Below are 21,210 nucleotides of genomic sequence, written 5' to 3'. Positions count from 1 at the left end.
TTCCCGGATATTGGGAACTTCGGTTGTGCTTGTTGACCTCAGCGGAGCTCAGACTTTCAGTATTTATGACAACTGGGTCTTTTTTACTGCAAGCACAAAAACAAGCAACCTCCCACAAGCCGTGTATTATAGTGTAGGTAAAACCATCCTGCTGGGTAGAAATGTCACCAGAAAAGTGAAATTAATTGGTTTCGATGCAGAAATTTCAACATGACCGAACGAACCCAGGTGTCTCCACGTGTCAGATGCTGGTTTCCAAAGGGCCCATGTGAAAATCCACAGGAGCCAAGTGTTGGTTGCACAGGGGCAGATTGGCCAAACTGTCAGTAAATACTTGCACGTGTCACCTCCTATTTTTGTGCCTGTGTTTTCCTCTTCTGTGACCCAGTAGCCTCAAGGACAGCTTTGAGCTGTGTATACTTTCCTTGAGCCATAGATGCTTTCTGAGAAACAGCAGCTAAAAGTGGAGCAAATGAGTTCCTGCTTTCTGGGGAGCCCAGGCTGCCACCGAGCTCCTGCCTGCCACGGAGCTGCGCTGCTGGAGAGCTCTGGGTGCAAAGCGGTTCCTCCTCGTGACCTCCAACCGTCGCAGGACCCTTTGGTAGCCCATCACCTTCCTGGGGCCGCTGAGAGCTGCCACAACTTCTCCATCAGAACTGGTGATGGGAGCTGTAAAAGCTCAGTCTGAGGGGGGTGTGAGAAGCGATGCTAACGCCCTTCGTATGCTTTGGGCCCACCAGAACGCGAGCCCATGGTGTTCGGATTGGTTTTTACCTTTACAAGTTAAGGTAGCGGGGGTTTTGTGTGTTTGATGTGATGGGTTTTGGAGTGTACAGGGTAAAACACTGAGAACTTTTCTCAAAATGTTTTTGTGTGTAGTTGCTGCTGTTGGTTGCATCAACAAGAGAATCAGTAAGAAAGCTCTATGGACCACAAAAACCTCATTACATAATGTCTGGAAACACAAGTCATACATGAATTCAAGTAAGAGGCGCAGTAAATCGTGAGACTCTTGAGGATGGAGAAAACTGACTTTTAAGTGTGTGTTCATTACCAAGCTTGAAAAATCTCCAAACCCAATGCCGAGTAGAAATTGGTGCTGACTGGAAGGGTGGGTTGCTGAAGCCGATGCTTTCAGCTGAATCAGTTCCTGGATGAGGCCTTCAGAAAGCCCTCAGAGGACGAGCAGAGTCTTAAGGCAGTGGGAAGCCCTCGGGTGTTCTTCACCTTGCTGATCCCCCATTAATGAAATTAAAGCCCTGAAATGTTCACCCCCTGCAAAGGGCAGGGAGTGAAGCCCTACGTGCTGGTGTCCTGCTTCCCCTCCAGGCTCTCTGCTGCAGTCTTACCCTGTTAAATCTGCTTTTTTTATCTGATTATTAGGTTTGCTTCTCCTCCTCCCCAGAACCCAGTGCATGTGTCAGATACAGTTGCTCCAGGTTTTTCTGAAGTTTTTTGTCTTCCTCCTCCTGTTTCCCTATGTTCCTCTTCTGAATGTTTTGCAAATCTGGGCAATTATCAGTGCTTAGATTTCCTTCTAGCAAGGAAAGTACTCCATAAACATTTAACTTTTCTAAATAAAAGCAAGCATCCTGTGAGGCCTTTCACGTGGCCAGGGTCTCAGAGGGGATGCAGGAATGAAAAATGGGCAAGGCAATAGGATCGTGCTTCTGCCTCTGCTGCAGGGTGGGAGGATTGAAGGTAACGTGCCTCTTTGACGGGGACTGCTTTGTGTACCTGTGTAATCTGTTGATGGGAAAATTAAATCACTTACTTCTCCATCGTCTGTGCCATTGATCTTGGAGTCATTAGTGGAGGAACAAGCCGTCACAGTGACATGTCCCCCGCCTCGCACAGCCGTCACGGAGCAGAACGTGCATCAGCAGATGCTTTTATTTGCATGAGTCAAGTATGGGTTATGCTTGTCCAAAGGCTGTGTTAATTACAGGGGGTGGGGAGGAGAAAGAGAGGAGCTGTGGAAGACTCTTCAAAATTGTGTTTAATCTTCCCGACAGCTAATTTCTCCCATGTTTCTGGTGGGTGTCTCCCGTGCAGCAGGGGCAGCTCCGCCAGGATGTGTGGCTGGCTCCAGGGGATGGTAGCAGGCTGAGGGGAGACTGCGTTCATCTGCATACACGTGTGTGTGTGCACACAGATATATTTATGTGTATATATAAAAAGTATGGGTGTGGATTTGTGTGCGTGTCTGTGTGTACTATGTATAACTTCAACTGCTCTGGGCAGCCTTCCTTACTGGGTTTTCTGATGGTAGAAACCATGTATTTGTGCTTTAGAGATGCAGATAAAAAGGAAAGTTTGAGAAAGTCCATTGCAAAATTCAAGCAATTATTTATTTAAACATTTGCTCTGTAACCACAGTTTGAAACAACCTTATATTTTTAGGTAGAAGCAATATTTTTTCCCCATCAACCAGCTGTGTATATATTTCCCGACATCCACTCAGAGCACACCTGTGAGGTAGGATTGCTGCCCTGGTCTGCACTCACCTCTGCACAGGTCCGTCCACCTGCACCTCTCTCGGTGCAGAGATCCCTGTGGATTTTGGCTGGGGCCACCGCAAAAGCCATGGGTGCAGGCTCAGGGAGGTTTGCTTTCCCCCTCTGCTTTGAGAATCAACGCCATTAGGCAAAGCCTAAGTTAAAAGCAAGATGTGATGCTGGGTGGCAGACTGCTAGTTGAGAGGGGCATGGGTTTGGGGGAAAGGGTCCCAGCCTTGCCATCCATGGTGGCAAGAGGCCAGGCCACCGCAGGCACCGCGCCATCGCCACCTGCCCAGGACTGACACCAGCTCTCAAGCTCTCAGCTTTGAGAGAGGAGCTGTGGTGCTGCTGGAGCTGTTTTTTAAACCCTCTTTTCATTTAGCCCAGCTGGGAGCAGTCCCTGAGAACCCCCACTCTGTTCTTCACCCATGGGTGCTTTGGGGCTGAAGGCACCATGAGCCCTGGCTGGTGGGATTTTTCGAGCTTGGCCCGGTGGGTGATGCCTATAGAGGGGAACGAATAAAAGGAAGGTGGATATTGAAAGCTGAAGGAGAAATAGCACAGCACATGGTATTCTGGATTGGATCTTCCACCTGCTTTTCCATTGTTTTAATGTTTTTAATTGCTAAGCTGCATGGACAGATGCAGTACCAAAAAGCATGGACTTGCATGCACATTGCGAGCTGCCCCTGCTCCTACTCTTGTAAAGCTTCCTCTGGGTTATGATTTATGCAAATGGAATGTGTTGTGTGCCCAAAACTCAGCCCCACAGTCAGGGCTTTGCCATGGGAAGTGGGGCTGGGAGCTGTGAACACAGAGCTCGGCCAGGAGGGGTAAAGAGAAGGGCAGGTGAAAGGAACAACAGCACTTCTACGCTTACTGTAACTCCGCTTCGCTTTCCTATTTCATTAATTATTGTTTTGTCATGTTAGGAGCCTGGGGAGGAAATATTAATCACAGGTTTGGCTGAGTGCTATTTCAGTAAGTAAATTAATTGCAGGCGGGAAGCTCGTTTGCGTGGATATTCGGCTCCATCCCGCTGCTGGCGGGGAGCTGCCGCACACCCCAGCTATCGGGGCTGGGGCGGGGGCTCCGGGGCGGCTTTGCCCAGAGCCACGGATGGGGTCTTGGCTGAAGATGCCTTTTCAGGATCTCCCGTTTCTCCATGACTGCAGGCTAGGTGCACAAGGAGGATGGGCACGGTCTCTATGCCCCCCTCTCCCCTGTTCCAAAGCTCCTTTGGCCCCCTGCTTGCTTGCAGGAGCCCATGCAGGAGGAACGGGACAGCAGGAAGGGAAGAGCAGGAGCCTGCTGCTCCTGTTCCCTGCTGTTGCCCCTGATCTCCAGTCCCACAGCCCTTCCAGTGCGTGGGGCTGCAGCAGGACCCTTTCCTTCTGCACCCCATCAGCGCTGGGGAACTTCCAATGGACGTTTGCATCTTTTTTTTTTTTTTTTTTTTTTTTAATCCAAAGCCAGCATTTCTTTCTCAAGGGAGAGAGCCCCGAGGTAGTTTGGATTAATGGCACGCTGCACGCTCTCCCCCCGGGATTATTCCCTCCCTGCCTTAAAAGCGGGTGTATATCTCGGGCAGTTATATCTCAGCTGCTAACAGCAAACCCCCAGGTGTTTATTTCGGGAGAGGGCTTTGCATCCTCTCTCACTTCTGGAGCCTGTGCCCCCCAGCCAAAAATAAATACCATCTAACTGTTCCTGCTCTGGGTTATTTCTGGCAGCATCGCCAAGTAACTGAATTTCAGAGGGCTGCGTGTGTGTGTGTGTGTATAAAACAGTAGATCTCAGCAAGATAATCAATTATATGCAAGAGGAAACCAAAACTTTTTCCATTGGTTTTATCAGATATTGTGGTCAGTCGAGGCAATTCAAAGCAACTCGGAACCCTATTACATTCATTCTTGCTATAATCACTCCATCTCTGTTTACCATATTCAGTTAAAGTGGCTTGTTTGCTACATCCGCTCTGCTGCCAAAATAACCTCATTTACTCTTGCAAACGGCTTCTGTTGCTGCTGCTGTAGTGTTCCTGCATTGCAAATATATTCTTGGCCGCAGTGCTGAGGTTTGGATATATTGTTCTTTGAATCCTGCCGTGGAGTTGATTGGTTGGCATTTTCATTCACTTTCAAATAGCATTTGAATGACAGGGTTTTTTTGGAAACATGGGCTTCGCTTTCACCTGCTGCAGAGCTGAGCAGCCTCTTGGCTCGGGGCTGCTTCGTTCGTGTGCTGCTGTTGTTTTTCTTTTTTTGTGGTTGCTGTTGTTTTTGTTGTTTTGCAGGTTTCATCTTAAAACAGAAAAGTCTGTTAAAAAAAAAATGTTCAAGTAACTGCTTAATGGAAATTTGGGCCCAAAGGTGGTAGGAACCTTCTAAAACTGTGGCACTGTGTATGCAAAGGAAGGTTTTGCCTGGATGCTGTGCAAGCATTAGCGAGCAGCCCTGAGCTTCGTGGAGCTGTTGTTCAGCTCCTTTCCTCCTGCCCCTTGGTTGTGCTTTCTCCAGGTGCATGGAGCCCTGCTGTGATGTCCTAGTTTTGTGCACATTGTTGGAGCTGGAGGAGATGTCATGGAGCATGGGGGCAAGAAAACCTGTCCAAAATGGTCAAAATCTCTGGGTCGCTTGGCTATTTTTCCTACTATCCTGTCCTTGCTATAGCTTACCTCTTCTTCCTCATCCTAGTGGGTTGCATGAGCCTGGCCAAGCGTCGCCCAGTGCTGGATGCCTCCAAGGAGGGAGCAGCAGCTGAGGACCGTGGTCACTTGATTACAGCACCAGGGGAGCGCGGAGCTCTGTCCTGTCCCATCCCACCAGCTGGGGCGGCAGTGGGGCAGCTGCCGTGCAGGGGTCTTGGCATGCAGGTTGGCCACCCCTTCTGGTGGAGGGCATTTCTGCTGCTAGTTACTCCACCGGTGGTGGATGATGCTCTGAAAGCCAAAGAATCACGTGATGTGCCCAACTTTTCTGGCCAGCGTTCGTGTGCTGTTGGTGCAACCAGTTGCTCTGTCACGATCACAAAACCCAAAACGACACGTGGCAGCTCCGTGCTCCCTGTCACCGAACACCTGGGGCAGGTGAGCAGCCAGGATGCTGAGATTTTGTGTCTCCTTGTTGGGCATTTTTGGTTTTGTCTGTTAGGAAGTGGGAAGTCAGGAGGGTCTTTCTCTGCAGTGAGCGGCCTTTGGCCATGAATGCTGATGGTGGTGCTCAACAAGCTGGAGGGGGAAGACCCCAACCAAGCCAGGTTGCAAGGTCAGAGGAGTTTGGGGACGGGTTGTCACTTGGTGTCAGCAGCCCAGTGCTGGAGCCAGCTCTGTGCAGGATCCTCACCCAGGGTTATATGGGCTCCCTGGTCCGGGGGAGCTTTCAGCCAAGGCGCAGCACCGCTGGGTGCACAGGAAGAGCTTTGTCTCCTTGAAGTGCAGGAAATGGCTGTGGAGACAAAGCCCCCAGAACAACCTGAACCAAAGGCAAGTTTCTCATGCTGCTTGGCTCAAATGGGAGTCAGTGCCTCAAAATGTCTTGAAAACACTGTTTTTTGTCTCTTTTTCTGGGGGGGAGGACCGAGACCTCATTGGTATAAATCTAAAGTACAATGTGAATTTGACCCCTTTTGTTTTCCTATGAGTATTACCTTCTGTTTTGAGATCTGTATCTATTTTTTAGCCTGTTGTGAAATTCTGTTTTCAGTGATCAAAACCTTGATTTGTTTCACTATGAATTGTGTCTCTGACCCAGCCCCAAGTGGGAGCTGTGTCTGCATTACACAACTTGTTATTTGATGGTACGAAACCAAAACTGCAGGACACTAGTTTGTCTGCAGTGGGTTTCTCCTTTCAGCAGGAGTATTGCAAGGCATCTAAACAGCTCTGCCATGGAGGAGCCCACTTGTCCCCATTTCACATCAGGGGAAGACGATGTCCTCTAAATGAGTCCATTTTGGACAAAGTGGGAGTAGCTGCTCCCCAGGCAAGCTGCCCTTCGTGGCCACAAGCCTCCACAGGGCAGGAGCATCCTGCATCAGGTGCCCTCTGCTGCCCCAGGGCCTCCGTTTTCCATCTTCCTCCCCTTGTTTCCCCATCTCTCATCTCTAAGAAGGAGTGCGCAGAGCTGAATTCAGTACCTGGAGCAAGCTCGGGCTGACAGTTTGGATAACAACATTACAGTGTTTTCTCTGTTATTTTCTGGCCTGTTATTTTTGCACTCTATCATTTTGCTATTGCCGTGCTTTCAGTAGAGGTTTGCTTGGGGTGGTTGACGTGATAGTTGGTCTTATTGCTTAATGTTCAGTTAATTCAAAACCTGCTGAAGTCTAGAAGGGTTTCAAACAGCTCCTTCCTGCGTGAATTTGTCATCTTAGGGTTTCTCCTGCTCTGATGCTGCCTTCTGCTTGGTTAGGTGGCTCTGCAATTCCCAAGACTTCCTCCTTTGTAATTAACCTAAATAATGTTCTTTTCATCTGCAAACTTTGTTTCCCTATGCAGCCTAGTTTCCAGGTCATTAATAAAGATATTAAGCAACAGGAGCCCTGGTTAAATGCTTGTGTTGGTGTGTTGGTAATTATTCCTGTCTTGAAAAATGAGCGGCTTGCTTAGTCTTGGAAGGCTTTTTGGCTCTCCTCAGCAGCAGGTCAGTGTGCAGCAGCACACACACATAAACCCCATGTAGTTACCAAAGCACAGCTCCTTATGGGAACTCTTCACAGTGTTACGTTCATTTTAGTTTAAGTCAGTTCCTCACAGAATAACCACATCTGCATGAAATTTCGAGTTCAGTTTAGAGCATCCGTGCCAGCGTGAGCTGGCTCACCTTCACGCAGCTGCAGACTGAACGAAGCAGGGCTTGCCTTCACCAGGGGCAGCCGGGCTGACCTCCCCATGTGGCTGGATGCATTGCCCCCCATTCTTTAGCTGTCACTTGAGATTATCCACGAGTCGTGCAGACAGAGCCATTACCTTGCTCGGTGCCTGTTGCTGACACAGGGGCTCCAGTGCACCCGGCTGCACTTCTGTATTGCTCTGCTTCCAGTTCTGCTGCTCCCCAGCTCCTGTTGCAGCACAAGCTCCCTTCTCCGGGCTGAGGTTGTGCTTTGTGGGGTTCTGAGCAGGGCTCAGCTCTGGGATGTGCCTTGCACCGGAGATGCTGCAGTTGGTGCTTTGACTCATAGCTTGAGTGCTCGGAGAGGCAAAGTTAAAAATGATCTCTGTGGCATGCGTTAGGGGTAGCATGTGATGGAGCTGGTGAAGTGCTTCCCTGAGCCTTGTCCTGATGGGATGTTTGGGGTGGGTGGTGGGAATTCAGCACGCTGGGGCTGTGCAGGGCTGCCCCTTCCTCTTGCTCATAGTGCCGGGACAGCAGAAACCTGCCAGGAGGGAGAAAGGGAGCCAAGCTTCTGGGTCTAGGGGGAAACAACTAAATGCACTTGGGTGTCATATGGGGCTGGGGGAGGTCAGTGGGCAGCGTGTCCCTGGCTGCTCTGAGACCCAAGAGATGGATGGAGGGAAGAGATGCTGCTGAGCAAAGTTCTGGTTTCTGCGCTGCCTGCAGTCAGTGTTTCCACGACGGATGAAACTCCAGCCCCATCGGGCATCAAAGGTAAATGTGATTTGCACACAAAGTGCTTGCTTGGGGTTGTCTGCATCAGCACTCACAGCGTCCTTCTGATCTGACCAGGCTGTGTGTTGTTTCCACTGCGACTTGCAAAGATTTATACATGCATTTTAGGAAAAACAACAACACTATTTTTCAAGAAATAGAAACTATGAGCTTTCTGCTGGTTGGGAGATTCATTATGTTTTTTCTAAAGGAACCAAACTTGTTTTGCTTTCTGGTGAGCACGCAAGTGTCCGGTCCCACTCACCGACTAGAGGAGGTGATTAATTCGTCTGTTTTTGTAGTCAACAGTGTAACATGGTCTGGCTATACATAACTGCCCTGCAGCCTCGCCAGGGCTACATTATGAGGCACAATGGAGCCTATAATTAGGAGGTGGAGAAGGTGCTGTACATGCAGCTTTAGAGAATTGCAGAGGAACTGAGGGAAACAAGAGATTATGGCCAGGCAGCACAAATTAAGTGTTTTCACCTCTCCAGGATGCTTAAATCTTTATAATACAAACTCAAAGAAAATCTTGGTCAGCGTGGTGGAGTTTAACCCATGCAGTCTGTGGCTGTTGCAGTGCTTGGCACTGGCACAATTCCTGCTGCTCCCTGCGCATCCAGAACAAGGAGGCTTCTTTCTCTTGAAAGTTGTGCAAAATTTACAAGTGGAAAAATACATCTCGTATAGAGATGCAGCTGAAATATAACCACTGGAGAGTCTGACACCTTGGCATGACTTCCAGAATTGGGATGCAGAGTGTTCAGTGGAAATCACTCTCTCCCAGTAAATGGTTTCGGAGAAAGCATGAGAAAATAACGTAGTTTGTAGGCAAATGCAATTTTTAGGTGTTTCACTGAAACAGTAGGGTCCCAGTCTCTGGAAACACCTGTTTGAAGAGGATTTGGGGAAGCATCCAAGCTGAACGTTTGAGCATCATCTCATTAACGCGCTGGGTCTGGAGGTGAAATGTCATGATCCATTCCTTCAGCTCATCCTTCCCTGCTGCAGAAGGAGAACAGCACCCCTGGGGAAGCCTGTGAGGTGGTACCCACCATCTTTTACCCTTGGTGGGCATCCCAAGGAGCTGGGAAGCAGCAGAAGTAGGTGCAGCTCTGCTGGTCATTGCCATCGGCATGGTTCTACCGTTGTGTTCAAATGCTTGTGGGGTGGCATATGCAGTAGTACCATACTCCTGCACTGCTGCATGAGGAGCAACAAAATGCTTTTCCAACATCCTCTACTTGTGCCTTGACCAAATTCTTTAAAAAAACCCTGCTTTTTGGTCACATGTATGGATTGCTGCTCTTGTTTGCTCTTTGCTTGGTGGGCCCAGCCTTCCTAGGCTGGTTGTGCCTTGGGGGCGGCATTCCCAGTCCTGGGGCTCAGGAAAAGATTCCAGCCAATGTTTGCGTGTGCTCCATGGAGTTTTCCTGGCTTTGCTGGTTTTGACCAGCAGTTAGGATTAGGTCTCAAAAATGAGAGCATGAGCTGGTTCCAGAGGGGATCATCCCTTGGGGATGGTGCACAGCTGGGGTGCAGTGGTGCCATGAAGCTACCGGTTATGGGACAGCAACCACTGCTCTGCCCAGCTGGTGCGAACGGGGCAGACTGGGAGGCATGCGCTGGGGCTGCGTACCCAACTCCTGCCACCCTTAACCACACCTGGCCTTGCAGCCTCCCTTTGCAGGGGCAGGATCTGTTCCGGGGCTGGATGTTTGCTTTTCTGGAGGGAAGCCACTTGTGGGTCACTGCACAGCACCCCTCCAGTGTGCCTGGGGGAAGTGCATCCTGGCAAAGTGGGATGCTGGCCAGGATTTGGCCCTTGGGGTCGCTCTGGTCCTTCAGATGCCATTTGCTCCTCTGCAGGAGGCAGAGGACCCAGCGCAGGAAGATCCCCATGCACATGGAGAGCAGTGCTCCATAATACCTCCTCCAATCCTTCCCTTAACAGCCAGTGCCTGGACTCCTTGGGTTCCCCACCCCATGGCAAAGCCATCTGGGGGGAATTTCTGTACAGAGAAGGGGCAGAGCAGCCATAAATCCTGCCAGATTTGAGGGTGAGGGCTGTGTGAGGAGAGGCAAAGGTGGGAGCTCAGGTCGTCAAGGCAGCTTTTACATTTTCCCTTTGTCAGCATGAGTTAATGTTGAACAGGGCAAATGTTCCCCTGCCAGAGGGATCCTAGCAAGACTTTTTATTTGTGAATATATGAATAGCAGGTTTGTAAATATTGCATCTGAACTTATGAATGATCTGACACTGACTGGCTGAAATGAACTCTGTAATTTTATTGTGTTAGATTTAGTAGGTCAGCCATATACATGCCAAGTCAAAATAACCTAGAAAACCTTTCTAGGTCAAACTATTGCTTGAAAAGTTGTCTTTTTCGAGGCCAAGGCCGTAAGATTTTGTGCTTACTCTGGCACATTTTCCTTCTAACAGTGCAACATGAGCCTTTGGGACATAGAAAATTTGTCATCTCCTAAACTGAGAAGAGAGGAAGAAATGTGACGAAGGTGGTTAATAACTTCTTAGTGTAACTGGACATTTTCTGGCCATCATTCTACTCCTGGAATAGTATATTGGAAGCCCCACAGGCAGGATTTTAGGCTAGAAGATGATCATGCAATCAGCATTGTGCTTTGCTGTTTCCAGCTAAAACCTGACAGAAATTCCTGGGTCCAGCAGCAACCACTACCTCCAACCTACCTTTGGAGCCCTAACCCTTAATTGTCATGAAATTATTTACGAAAAGGAACTTTTTCATCCCCTAAAGAGGCTCAGGGAAGGCTGGCTGATGGGGTTTGCACGCAGTGACCATGCCTACTGGAGATGGGATGGGGCAGAGACATGTTCTGCTAACCCGGGCGCTGTGACCAAGGGCCAGGTGAGGGTGGGAGGTCCAAGGCTTGGAGGACTGAGGACCCTGATGCTGTCATCCTGCACCTCCTGCTGCTGCAGTCTGAGTGCATGCAGGCTTTGTGCTGCTCAAAGGAAGCCCATAGTTCTAATAAAAGCTCTGCTGTTCCTGTGGGTTACTTCTTATTTCAGAAAATAAGAAACCGTGGCGCCAAGAAGAAATGACAAGGGCCACCCTCCACCCCCAGTGTAGTTTTGGATGGAGTGAAACGCATTTGTCCTGTGGTGCTCGTGGCTGTGCTGCTGGGTGTGACTGCATGAGGGCCTAGGGTTGGTGTGGGCTGGAGAGCAGTGGTCAGGCAGACAATGCAGAGATGCTCCCTGAGATGGTGGCATCTGCAGGTCTCCAAGCAGAAGCCTCACTTCCCCTGGCCAAAGGCGAGCAGCACCTCCGCCTGCTGATTGCAAATTGTGGTTTTGATATCCAGAAAACCCAGGGAGGAACAACCCCAGGCATCAGGATGTGCTGGGGGACACCCAGCTGGGCAGCAGCCCGACAGGAAAGGACCTGGAAGTCATGGTGGACACCAAGTTGAACGTGTTGGCCTAAGAAGGCTAATGGTGTTCTCGGCTGCATTAGGGAAAGCACCACGAGCAAGCTGTGAGGAGTGATCCTTCCCCTCCTCTCAGCACATGGGGTCCTGTGCCCAGTTCTGGGGCCCCCAGTACAAGGGAGACCTGGACATAGTGGAGAGAGTCCTGAAGATGATGAAGGAACTGGAGCACCTCTCCTGTGAGGAGAGGCTGAGAGAGATGGCTGTTCTTGGCCTAGAAAAGAGGAGGCTCAGGGGGATGTTGTCAACGTCCATAACTGCCTGCAGGGAGAGCACAAGGGTAGAGCCGGGCTCCATTCACTGGTGCCAGAGCCAGGCCCAGAGGCAGTGGGCACAAAATGGAGGCCAGGAGGTTCCCTCTGAGCACCGCTGCTGGGCTGTGTGGGTGCCGTAGCCCTGGCACAGGCTGCCCCGAGAGGTGCTGGAGTGCCCTCCTTGGAGACCTCCAGCAGCCCCCTGGACGTGGGGCTGGGCCCCCTGCTCAGGGTGGCCCTGCTGGAGCACAGCTTGGACCGGGTGCACCCAGAGGTCCCTTCCCACTCAGCCATCCCATGGTTCTATGAAGGGTGACCGTGCCCCCATCCCAAACCATGCCCCCATCCCAAACCATGCCCCCACCCCTGCTGCCCTTCAGCTGTGCAGTGCCCGCCAGGCATGGGAAGGCCCCCGTTGGGCAGGAGCTGGTGCTGGGACCCGCGGTGCCCCCAAGAGCAGCTCAGCCCCAGCTCCACAGGTTGAGGCTGTTGGTTCGGCCAAGCCCTGACCCTCTTGAAGTAGCTTTTGCCATCCCCAAGCAAGTGTGCGATCGGCGGCTGCGGTGCCTTCCGAACAATTACAGCTCACAGCAGTCCAAATGAAAATGTTTGTTGAAAACAACATGTGCATAATTAAGGCTTAATGAGCCCTTGTCTGTTTGGAATCTGCAATTAGATTTATAATAGAAAATACTAGCAAATGCCAAATAGCTTTAAAAGAAGCCGAGATAAAAGATAATTCTGCTGCAAATCTATAGTAATACTGTAATTTAATGAGCTGGAAGTGGTGCAGAGAAAGACTGTAAAAGCTTTGGACAAGTTTGTATTGTGCATGTTTATCTTATCTGCCCATTCCCCTATCTATAAAGCTGTCAGTCTTGCTTTTAAGTGCTTCGAAAAAGGCAGGACTTTGCTAAAATCAGGAAGACTCCCTTTGTTTATTTTTTATTTAAGCCTTTAATTAGCTGGGTAAAGCTGCTTTTTCTTTTTCTCATCAACATGCTTTAAACTTCTTGTTACGGCTAATAATAGTAGTAGTAATAATAATAATAGTAATAATAAAAGTAACGATAATAACTCCAGTCAATTATTTACAGTGAGGCAGGGGCATAATAATAGAGGTGCCTCTTTCTCATTAGTGTCATTGATTTTCTTGAGTTTTCAACTGTCTTTTTAAACATAAGCAATTGTCAATGCTCAGGTGTACATTTTAACAAGTAAATGTGGATTACCTTCCTGTCCTAATAAAAGGGTTACACGGCGGTAAGATTCACCAGAAACATTAATATGATGAACAGAGAAGTCTCCAAATCCAGAGAAGAACTGAAATTAGAAATGTTTGGGAGGGAGATGTGTGGATTTTTTATTTTTAATAACCCGGAATCGAGGCTGGGAACTCAGCGGCAGCAGCCTGGGAATGCAGCTCAGCGGCTTTGTCCGACCGACAAACCTCAGCACTTCGCCACGTAGGATGTGTGAGGATGTGGTAACGCCGTGTGTGGAGATACCCCTCAGCTGTGAGCTTATTGCCCATGTGAAACACAGCACAGCTTGTGTGAACCCAGGCTTTTGCATTTCTTGAGTCTCCGGTGTGCGAAGTCAGGTGCCTGCGCTGCATCTGTGGCTTCTGGCCTTCAGCCCCTGCACAGGTTTGTGCTGGCTTCTGCCACATTTTGGCCAGCAGTTTTTGGCTCCTGCCCACACTCATGCGTGGCCAGTGGGTGGCAGTGGGGTCCCCTGGGTCCCTACTTTGGTGCACCCCAAGGCTTGGAAGGAGGGCTCATTGTTTAAGCATTAATAGTAATTTTTGGTTAAAGATGACACCACCAGCATAGCCCCGAGGAGGCCTGGTGTGCTGGAGGTGGTGGCAGAGCCAGATCTGAAATCCGGCCACCTTTGAGCCTATGAGAGAGTTGCATTGGGAGAGGGAGGAGGTGTGAATAAACCTTGGAAAGCAAGCCTGTCCTGTGACATGGAAGGTGTTTGCTGTGTGATTCTTTATTCCTGGTTTATGTTGGACCTTCCAGGCTCTTGCTAGGATTTGGATCTGGTTAGGTGATGTACAACACTTACAAAAGATGCACACGGAGTCTATGGTTTAAATAAGGAAGGACCAAATAAGAGAGGGGAAAACATTCCCCCAGAGCTGCATTGCTGTGTGAGAAGTGAGTGGTGCAGGCAATCCTAGGTCTTCAGGATGCCCTTCAGAAATTAAATTCCTGTCATCCTTGTTGCCTTTTTTTCGTCTTTAAAGGAAATTGCTTTTTTCATTATTATTTTTTTTAACGTGAATATATTCAAGCTTCTAAGATGCAGTTGTGAAATGGACTGTATTTTGTCAGCCCATTTTTTGCAAGTCATAATATGCACTGCTGCAAGAGTTATTTGCATACTGTTGAGCACAGAACCACCGAAAGCAGGTTGTCACCAGAACCAAATATTTGTGTGTTGGAAACGTCTCTCTAAATGACTGGTGCAGAGGCTCTGTGATTTCTTTCCCTCCCAACTGGTTGGGTTTGCATAACGCTCCCCATTCTCACAAAAGTTGCCTTGGAAATCGATTCTTCATCTCCCTTGTGCTTGGCAGCTGGAGGAAACACCATGATCTTGAGTGCTGGGGGACAGGTATGAGATTTTGGCATTAGCAGGGCAAAAACTTAAACTAATGGAAGCGCTAAGCACGGGGTGTGCTTGCAGGGGACGGTGTGTGTGTGCTGGGCTGGGCTCCTGAATGGTCTGCAGGTGGGCAGAAAGTAGCTGCTTTGCTAAGGGAACAGCGGCTTTTGAAATAATTAAACTTGTGAAGGGCAGTTTAATAGTAGCACTTGTGATTTTGTGAGTTACTGGAGTCTGTTAGGAGATATTTGGAGGGCAGGAGCATGACACACACAGCTGTCTGCAAGACAGCACCAGGAGCACGATTCCTGCTCCTAAACAATTAGCAGCTTTTGACAATCTTTGCATCGCTCCTCTTGACGACTTTCTTCCTCTCTGCAACATGCACTTATGTATCGATTGATTTATTTTTCCTTGCAGTTGAGAAAAAACAAATAGACATGTCCAACCCCATTGCCATGCGGGGCAGAATGTCAGAGCTGCATCACCGCAGTGCCAGCGTGCGGGGCTGCTCCGGCTGCCCGCTGCCCTGGCCGTGGGGGAGCTGTGTCCAGCCCAGCAACGTGCATTCGGCCCCAGGCATCGCTGCCTGGGGTTGTAAATCCTCATTTGAATAAGATGGACAAAGTTTCAGGCTGAAGGTCGCTTTTTTCCCAGCTACTCCTTGGCTTCCTTCGGTATTTTGGGGCACGCAGCCCCTCCCGGTGCTACCTCTGGTTGCAGCCGGAGCTGTTGTTTCCCTGCCAAAATCTGCAGCTCCACAAGAGACTTCCACAGCGGAGCCGTGCTGGCTGCTGCTTCAGAAGCAGACAGGTAGAAGCTCTATTTTTATCTCAGCCCCGAGGTTTTATCTTGCAAAAAAACAATGTTTCTAGATGCCTTTGACACTCGCACAGTTCCTTGCACAGAGCCTCCGCGTCTTCTTTTAGATCTTTGTACGTTTTCTGCCTCTCTCTGTTTCCTGTGAATTGCAAGTGTTAGCAGTGAGGCAGGCGGTGCAGTTAAGTCTCATTATCACTTACTGTATTTGTTTCAGACTGTCTACATAGCAGCCCAGTGCCAGGAAACGTGCTGCATTCATTTACCTTCTTCCCTCCCCAGCAATGCACATGGCAGAGGCATTCACAATGCTTTCTGCTGCCCTCAGTTCTCAGGATTATTCAGCTGCTAAGGAAGAAGAAGCAGCTTAGTAAGGACCATGGATTTTTTTTTTTTTTTTTTTGCAGATAAACTCCTCCAGCACCTGTGTAAGCGTGATAAACAATGCAGGATGTGCTTGTTGTTTGGTTTTGAAAAGGATGTGATGTACATGCTGGAGTTCTGCAGCTCCGTCGATCGTATCTTGCAAAATAAATGGTGCTGAGCATGGTCAGCGATGGGCTGGAGTGGTCCTGAGTTAAAGCAGGGGTGTGCTGGGAGAGGTGGGCATCAAGGGGTGCTCCCTACTGCCATGGCAAATGTTTTCTTTATTCCTAAGTTTTGAGAGAAATTGAGAGGGGTTTGGTCTGGCTACACAGAAACTGCAGCTGTAGCGAGCTCTCTGCTCTGAGGAGGAGGAAGAAGAAGAGGAGGAGGAGGAGGAGGAAGAGAAGACAGAGGAGGGCATCCCATGCACTTGGTACATTGGGGCTGCTGGAAGCACGGGCTCACACCTCTCCCAGCTGGTGGTACCCCAGGGTGCCTGGCAGCCTGAGAGCCAGAAGCTGAACACAGTTGTTTGATCGAGATCTGTCCTCAGGGGTAAACCCATAGGCTGAAAAAAACCCAACCCGTTCCTCCATGCACAGCAGGGGTGCGAGCGTGAGCAATTTTGACCTTTAAATGAATAACTTGTTTCCTCGAGTGTCATCCCTTGCTTTGGCTGGGAGAAGGGGAGGACAGACGGATGGATGGACGGACGGACGGATGGAGGAGCAGTCTGCTTCACTGCTCTGCTGGCTGTGCTGCTTTCACTTGTTTTTGGAGTCGTACATGAAAGGGTTAAGCAGAATTTTGATCTCGGCAATATTTTCATGCTTATACATTCTGTTTCTCATTTCCATGACAAAGATGGTAGGAAGAGCAGAATAAGGTACAGAATTTGCAGAGCAATTTTAAGACTGTAATGAGAACAGAAAATAGTAGGGGGAGAAGAATTGTAATTAGAATATGAAATGGGAAAAAAAATTAATCTATTTCCATGTCAGTCTTAAGACTAAATTCTGCTGCTCCCTGTAGCTTTCAGTGGACGGATTTTTTTGTGTATATATATGAAGAGCTTGAACTCCTTTGCAGGCTCAGAAAGGTCCAGGTAAATGAGTTTAAGTCCTCATTCCCCCCCCCAATAATGTAATAACAATAATTTCATGTGCAGCATTCACAGAAAACCAGCCAGTCCATAAGATAAATGAATGCTGTCACTTGAATACTGGTGGCATTCAGGATCTCTCCAGCCTCAAGTACAGAAGAATAAAAGGAGAGGCCCCCTGAGGGTGGTCGCACAGCACCTGGTCCAGCTGAGCTCCAGGGCTGGGGATCCCACAACCTCGTGGTCCATCATTTGCCCACCCAGGTGGTGATGTTTTCTCCTGTTACGTCCATCCACATGGCTTCCAGCAGCCCACAGGTCAGGGCCACTCGAGCTCGAGGGCTCAGATTTGCCGTCCCGCTCTGATGTGGCCGGTTGCTGTTCTGCATCCTCCCAGGCCACCACGTCCTGCAGCAGGAGGCTTTGCTGTCGGGCACTGCGGGAAGAACTCTTTGTGATTCTTTCTTCTTTCTGTGATTCTTTGGGTGAGGTGTTTGGTTCCTCCAGCTAACGGCTCTGGTGGCTCGTCGCATTTGGGCTGTGAGAGCCAGAGAAGAGCCGTTCCCTGTGCTCATCTCATGACGGGTGCCTCTCTGTGAGTCCGTCTGCACCATCTCTTTTTCTCATCGGGGTACACCAGGCCCCTTTTCTTGCTCCATCCCATTTTGCTAGCTGTACAGGTATAAAATAACATTCTGTCTTTTTTATTATCTGCTCTTTCCCTGATTGCTCCTAGAACTTGAATGGTCTATTTGGCAGTTGCTGAGGACTGAGCAAAAGCTGGAGCTGAGCTCTCCAGAACGAGTGCACAGTTTCCTCTCTGGGCAGTAGCAGCTATTTTAAGGCCCGTTGTCGTGCCTGCGTTGTCCGAATTGCTTTTCTCCAGTGCATTACTTTGCATTTATTGACATTAAATTTAATCTTCCATTTCCTCGCCGCCACTTAGTACTGTGAGAGTCTTAATGCAAAGCCACTCAAAGTCCGCTTTTAGTTTTGGCTAGCCTGCATAATTTTTGTCTCATTAATAAACTTGAATCCTTCTAGATTGCTTTTATTATGAACTGGATGGACTTTAGTGCAGATATTTCTCATCCATGATCATCCTCCTGCTAATACCTGATGGGTATCTCCTCACTGGCAGTGAGCAAAGGACCCTTCCCTTTGGTCCCAGGACAAGCTGGGTTTAGTTTTTAAGAGCTTTTGGTTTCGTAGTGAGGGAGTCAGACCTGCAGATCTGCAGTTTTATGAATCAGAAATTAAATTTAATTCTGGAACTCCAGAGTTAAAGAAAAAACAAACAAGCCTGGCACCTTCCACTTGCCGCCCCCTGTTTCTTCTGCAGTGGAGCCTGGCCGGTGGGCTGTGCACACCGTTTGTGAATGCGAACTGCTGTGGAGCAGATGGGTGAATGCCACTTGGCTGTTCCTTAGGATTTTACTGTTTTGTTTATTTTTGTTTTGTTTTCTTTTTGGTCATCCCGTTGTGAGCCAGCTGCTCCAATGGGACTTTCCAAGGGCTCCCGTTTGGAAACTGAAAACACTGAAAACTTCTTGAGTGCACAAGCCATTGCAGATCATTCCTGACTTCTCCGTGTGATTTTAATGTCTTGACAGCTTTTCTTCTACCTTGGTCATCCCTTGGCATCACAAACTATACCGTAGGCTTCCTGGTTCTGGTGTGTGTGAGAAATAAAATACATAAATTTGTAAATTGTTCTTAAAAAAAAGAAGAAAAAAAAATTTACTGTATGGTTTTCATACTTAAGTCTTCATCGGTATTAATCTGAATCTACCCTGGGATGATTTATTTGGCTGCCCGTAGAAAACCCAGCCCCCATGAAAACCAGGTGACTCCCAGAGATGCTCGGCTGTGCAGCAATTTAAAGGATGTGCTGCCACTGACACCTGCTGTGTTGTTGTGCTCGCTCCTAACGACGTTTGTCCAGAAGCAAATTGCACTAAGTGCTGAGGCCGGGTGGCTGCGCGGCGGCGGGGCTGGAAACGTGGAGCTTTCCTGCAGGAGCATCCTGGGGGTTCGTAAATCTGTGTCTGAACTCCTGACCCCCTCTGACAGGAGCAACTGAGGGGCCATCCAAGCATTTCAGTGGACAAATAAATAATGCTAAGTAGATCACTTTGGGCCAGAGGTTGTGTAAAGACCTTAATGGGGAAACTGCAGTTAAAGAGATTAAGCTAACCTCAGCTGTGTATTCCCCAAAGAAGCGTGGTGCTAAATTACTCCTGGAGGAAATCACAGCGGCGGCTCTGCGGGCAGCAGTGCTGGGGGGGGCAGGGCTGAGGCGACTATTTCCCATCCCAGGGCTGTTGCAGAGAGGCGTGCTGCCAAAGTCTGTCCTTGCCAGCCTTGGGAGCTGCTGGGTTGTGTGCCGATGCCCATAGGGCTGATCTTGGGGGACAGGCGTCTGTAACGCTGTACGGGAGCATCGTGGTGGGGATGCAGGGCTGGAAATTACTTTTATTGCTCCGTTTTCTTCAGAGTCACTCTCTGTTGGGATGCTGTTGGTGGCTGAGGTGCAGTTTGCTGAGACCAAGCACATCCCAAGCATGACAAGGGATAGAAATCCCAACACGTGGAGATGAGGGTACCATGGGCAGCTGGGGGACCTGCCGGAGGAGGTAAGAAGGAGAGGCAAGTGCTAGTGTCTCTGAGCAGCAGGAATCACTGGGAGCATCCAGTTCATTCTTTAGTGGGCAGAAATTAGCTGCTTGATGACAATGGCATTGAGTTGCTGCTGGATTTGCATTAACAGTTCACTTTTAAGAGCTCTGGGTCCTCTCCTCCATGGATTTGCACTGAAGGTGGCCTGGCCCACCATTGCCACCAGCAAGTGTTAAAATTTAGGAAAGACCCCTAAAAAAAAAAAAAAAGAAGAAGATAAGAAAAGAAAAAAAGAAAGGAAAAAGAAACGCTAACAAAATTAAAACAAGAAGTTTGAAAGATCTTGCAGGCATCACTGAAGCCATGCCTGGTGCAAGTGCTGCCAGCATATTTCTCACAAACTTGGAAGCTGACGTTTCCATCTCAGCCCATGGCTCCTGGGAAATAAAAGGACGTGATGAGATTTGTAATAAAATTGAGCAAGCTGGCAGTGCCAGCCATGAGAAAGTAACACCTTCCTGAGCCCTGGCAGGAGGCTGTGTTTCCTTCCACTGGGTCCTTCCCAGCGAGCAAACATTCAGCCCGGTGTTTGCACAGAGCCGGTCCCACAGCCGCTTTGCCCTGGGGGCTGCCCTGGCTTGCAGCTTCTTATTTCTCTTACACATTTCCACCTTATTAGCGTGGGCCCAGTGTGATCTCTGGGCACTTTTGCAGCCTTGAAAACGCCGTCGGGCCAGGAGCAGAGCCCTGGGATGGCGCGGTGTTGGGGCACGACGCGTCCCCCCCGCCGCTCCCGATTCCAGGTCTGCGCCTCCCAGGCTTCCAGGAGTCATGGATGGAAAACGCAGGGAACACTGCCTCTTTTAGCTGAAGAAGAGCAAAAATTCAATAATTATGAATGAAGCCGTGGTTAAGACAATAGCAGATTCTGTTCAAATTAGCAAGAACTTGAAAATGATTCGTGCATCGTTCAGCAGGAGTTTGATCGATGTGGGGGGGACAGGGTGCGGTGAATGGAGGCCCCCGGATCTGGAGCAGCTCAGAGGCTTGACACGTACCCGGAGCAGAGCGAAAAGGGAGGAAGCGTTTGTAACCAACGGGAAATATTAACATGTCTGTTTCTGCTGTAAATCAATGTGGAATGATGGGGGCTGATTGTTCTGAAGTGCATTCTGTAGCGAAACAATAATGAGAAGAAGGAGAGCACATTACTTATCTGCTCTACCTGGCTGCTGGATAAGTGGCAAATGTCTAATTGAAAAAATATCCTGATGGGAGAATTTCTAATAAATTTGTTTGCACCCTCATAGCCTGGAGGAGAGGGAAAAAAAATCCAATCAGCAGTGGGGAAGTTCCAAAGTTTCCATCGCATTTCAAGCCTTGATTTTCAGGCTCGCTGCTCAGGCTGGCAATCAGAGGCGCAGTAATTTTGAAGGCAGGATTCATTACCGTTATTATGAAGGCATAAAGGGCAGAAGGAAGTGTGGAATGGAGGTAGAAATGGTAAAAAGCCATAAAAAATACATTCTGACAAACAGAGAAAGAAGAGTGCTCTTCCTGCCCTGGACCTCCCCAGTTAAAGACACTTTTTGTTTTCTGAATATGGCTTTGCAGGTGACTTTTGTTTTCTGGAGAAGAGCTGTTTCAAGCAGGTCTTAGCCTACATCTCCAAAATACCGTGCTGGAGAGGGCAAAAGTGAGGCGTGTGTGTGCGAGTTTGGGGAGGAAGGGAGGGACGGACAGACTGACAGATGGACAGATGGAATTAGTTCCCCACTGAAATGTTTTACATCTGTTGTGGACTGCGTGCTGGAAACACTGCGTGCTGTGTTTGCCTCACCCGGCAC

At 49.1% G+C, this 21,210-nt stretch overlaps 1 protein-coding gene across 6 annotated transcripts in view; it reads left to right on the top strand.

The window, feature by feature from the left end:
• Positions 1 to 21,210, top strand: part of TOX2 (TOX high mobility group box family member 2) — a 134,091-nt gene that overhangs the window by 36,080 nt on the left and 76,801 nt on the right. The window contains exon 1 of one of the 6 annotated variants that reach the window (XM_068700379.1): positions 14,289 to 14,466. The exons of the other annotated variants lie outside the window; for them this stretch is intronic. Coding sequence (XP_068556480.1) covers positions 14,443 to 14,466 — 24 coding nt within the window. The 5' untranslated portion in view covers positions 14,289 to 14,442. Of the gene's footprint in view, positions 1 to 14,288; positions 14,467 to 21,210 lie in introns of those variants that run through there. 6 annotated transcript variants of the gene reach the window in all.

Source organism: Anas acuta, chromosome 16, assembly GCF_963932015.1.
Source record: "Anas acuta chromosome 16, bAnaAcu1.1, whole genome shotgun sequence".
NCBI lineage: Eukaryota > Metazoa > Chordata > Aves > Anseriformes > Anatidae > Anas > Anas acuta.
This window is presented reverse-complemented; position numbering and strand designations above follow the sequence as displayed.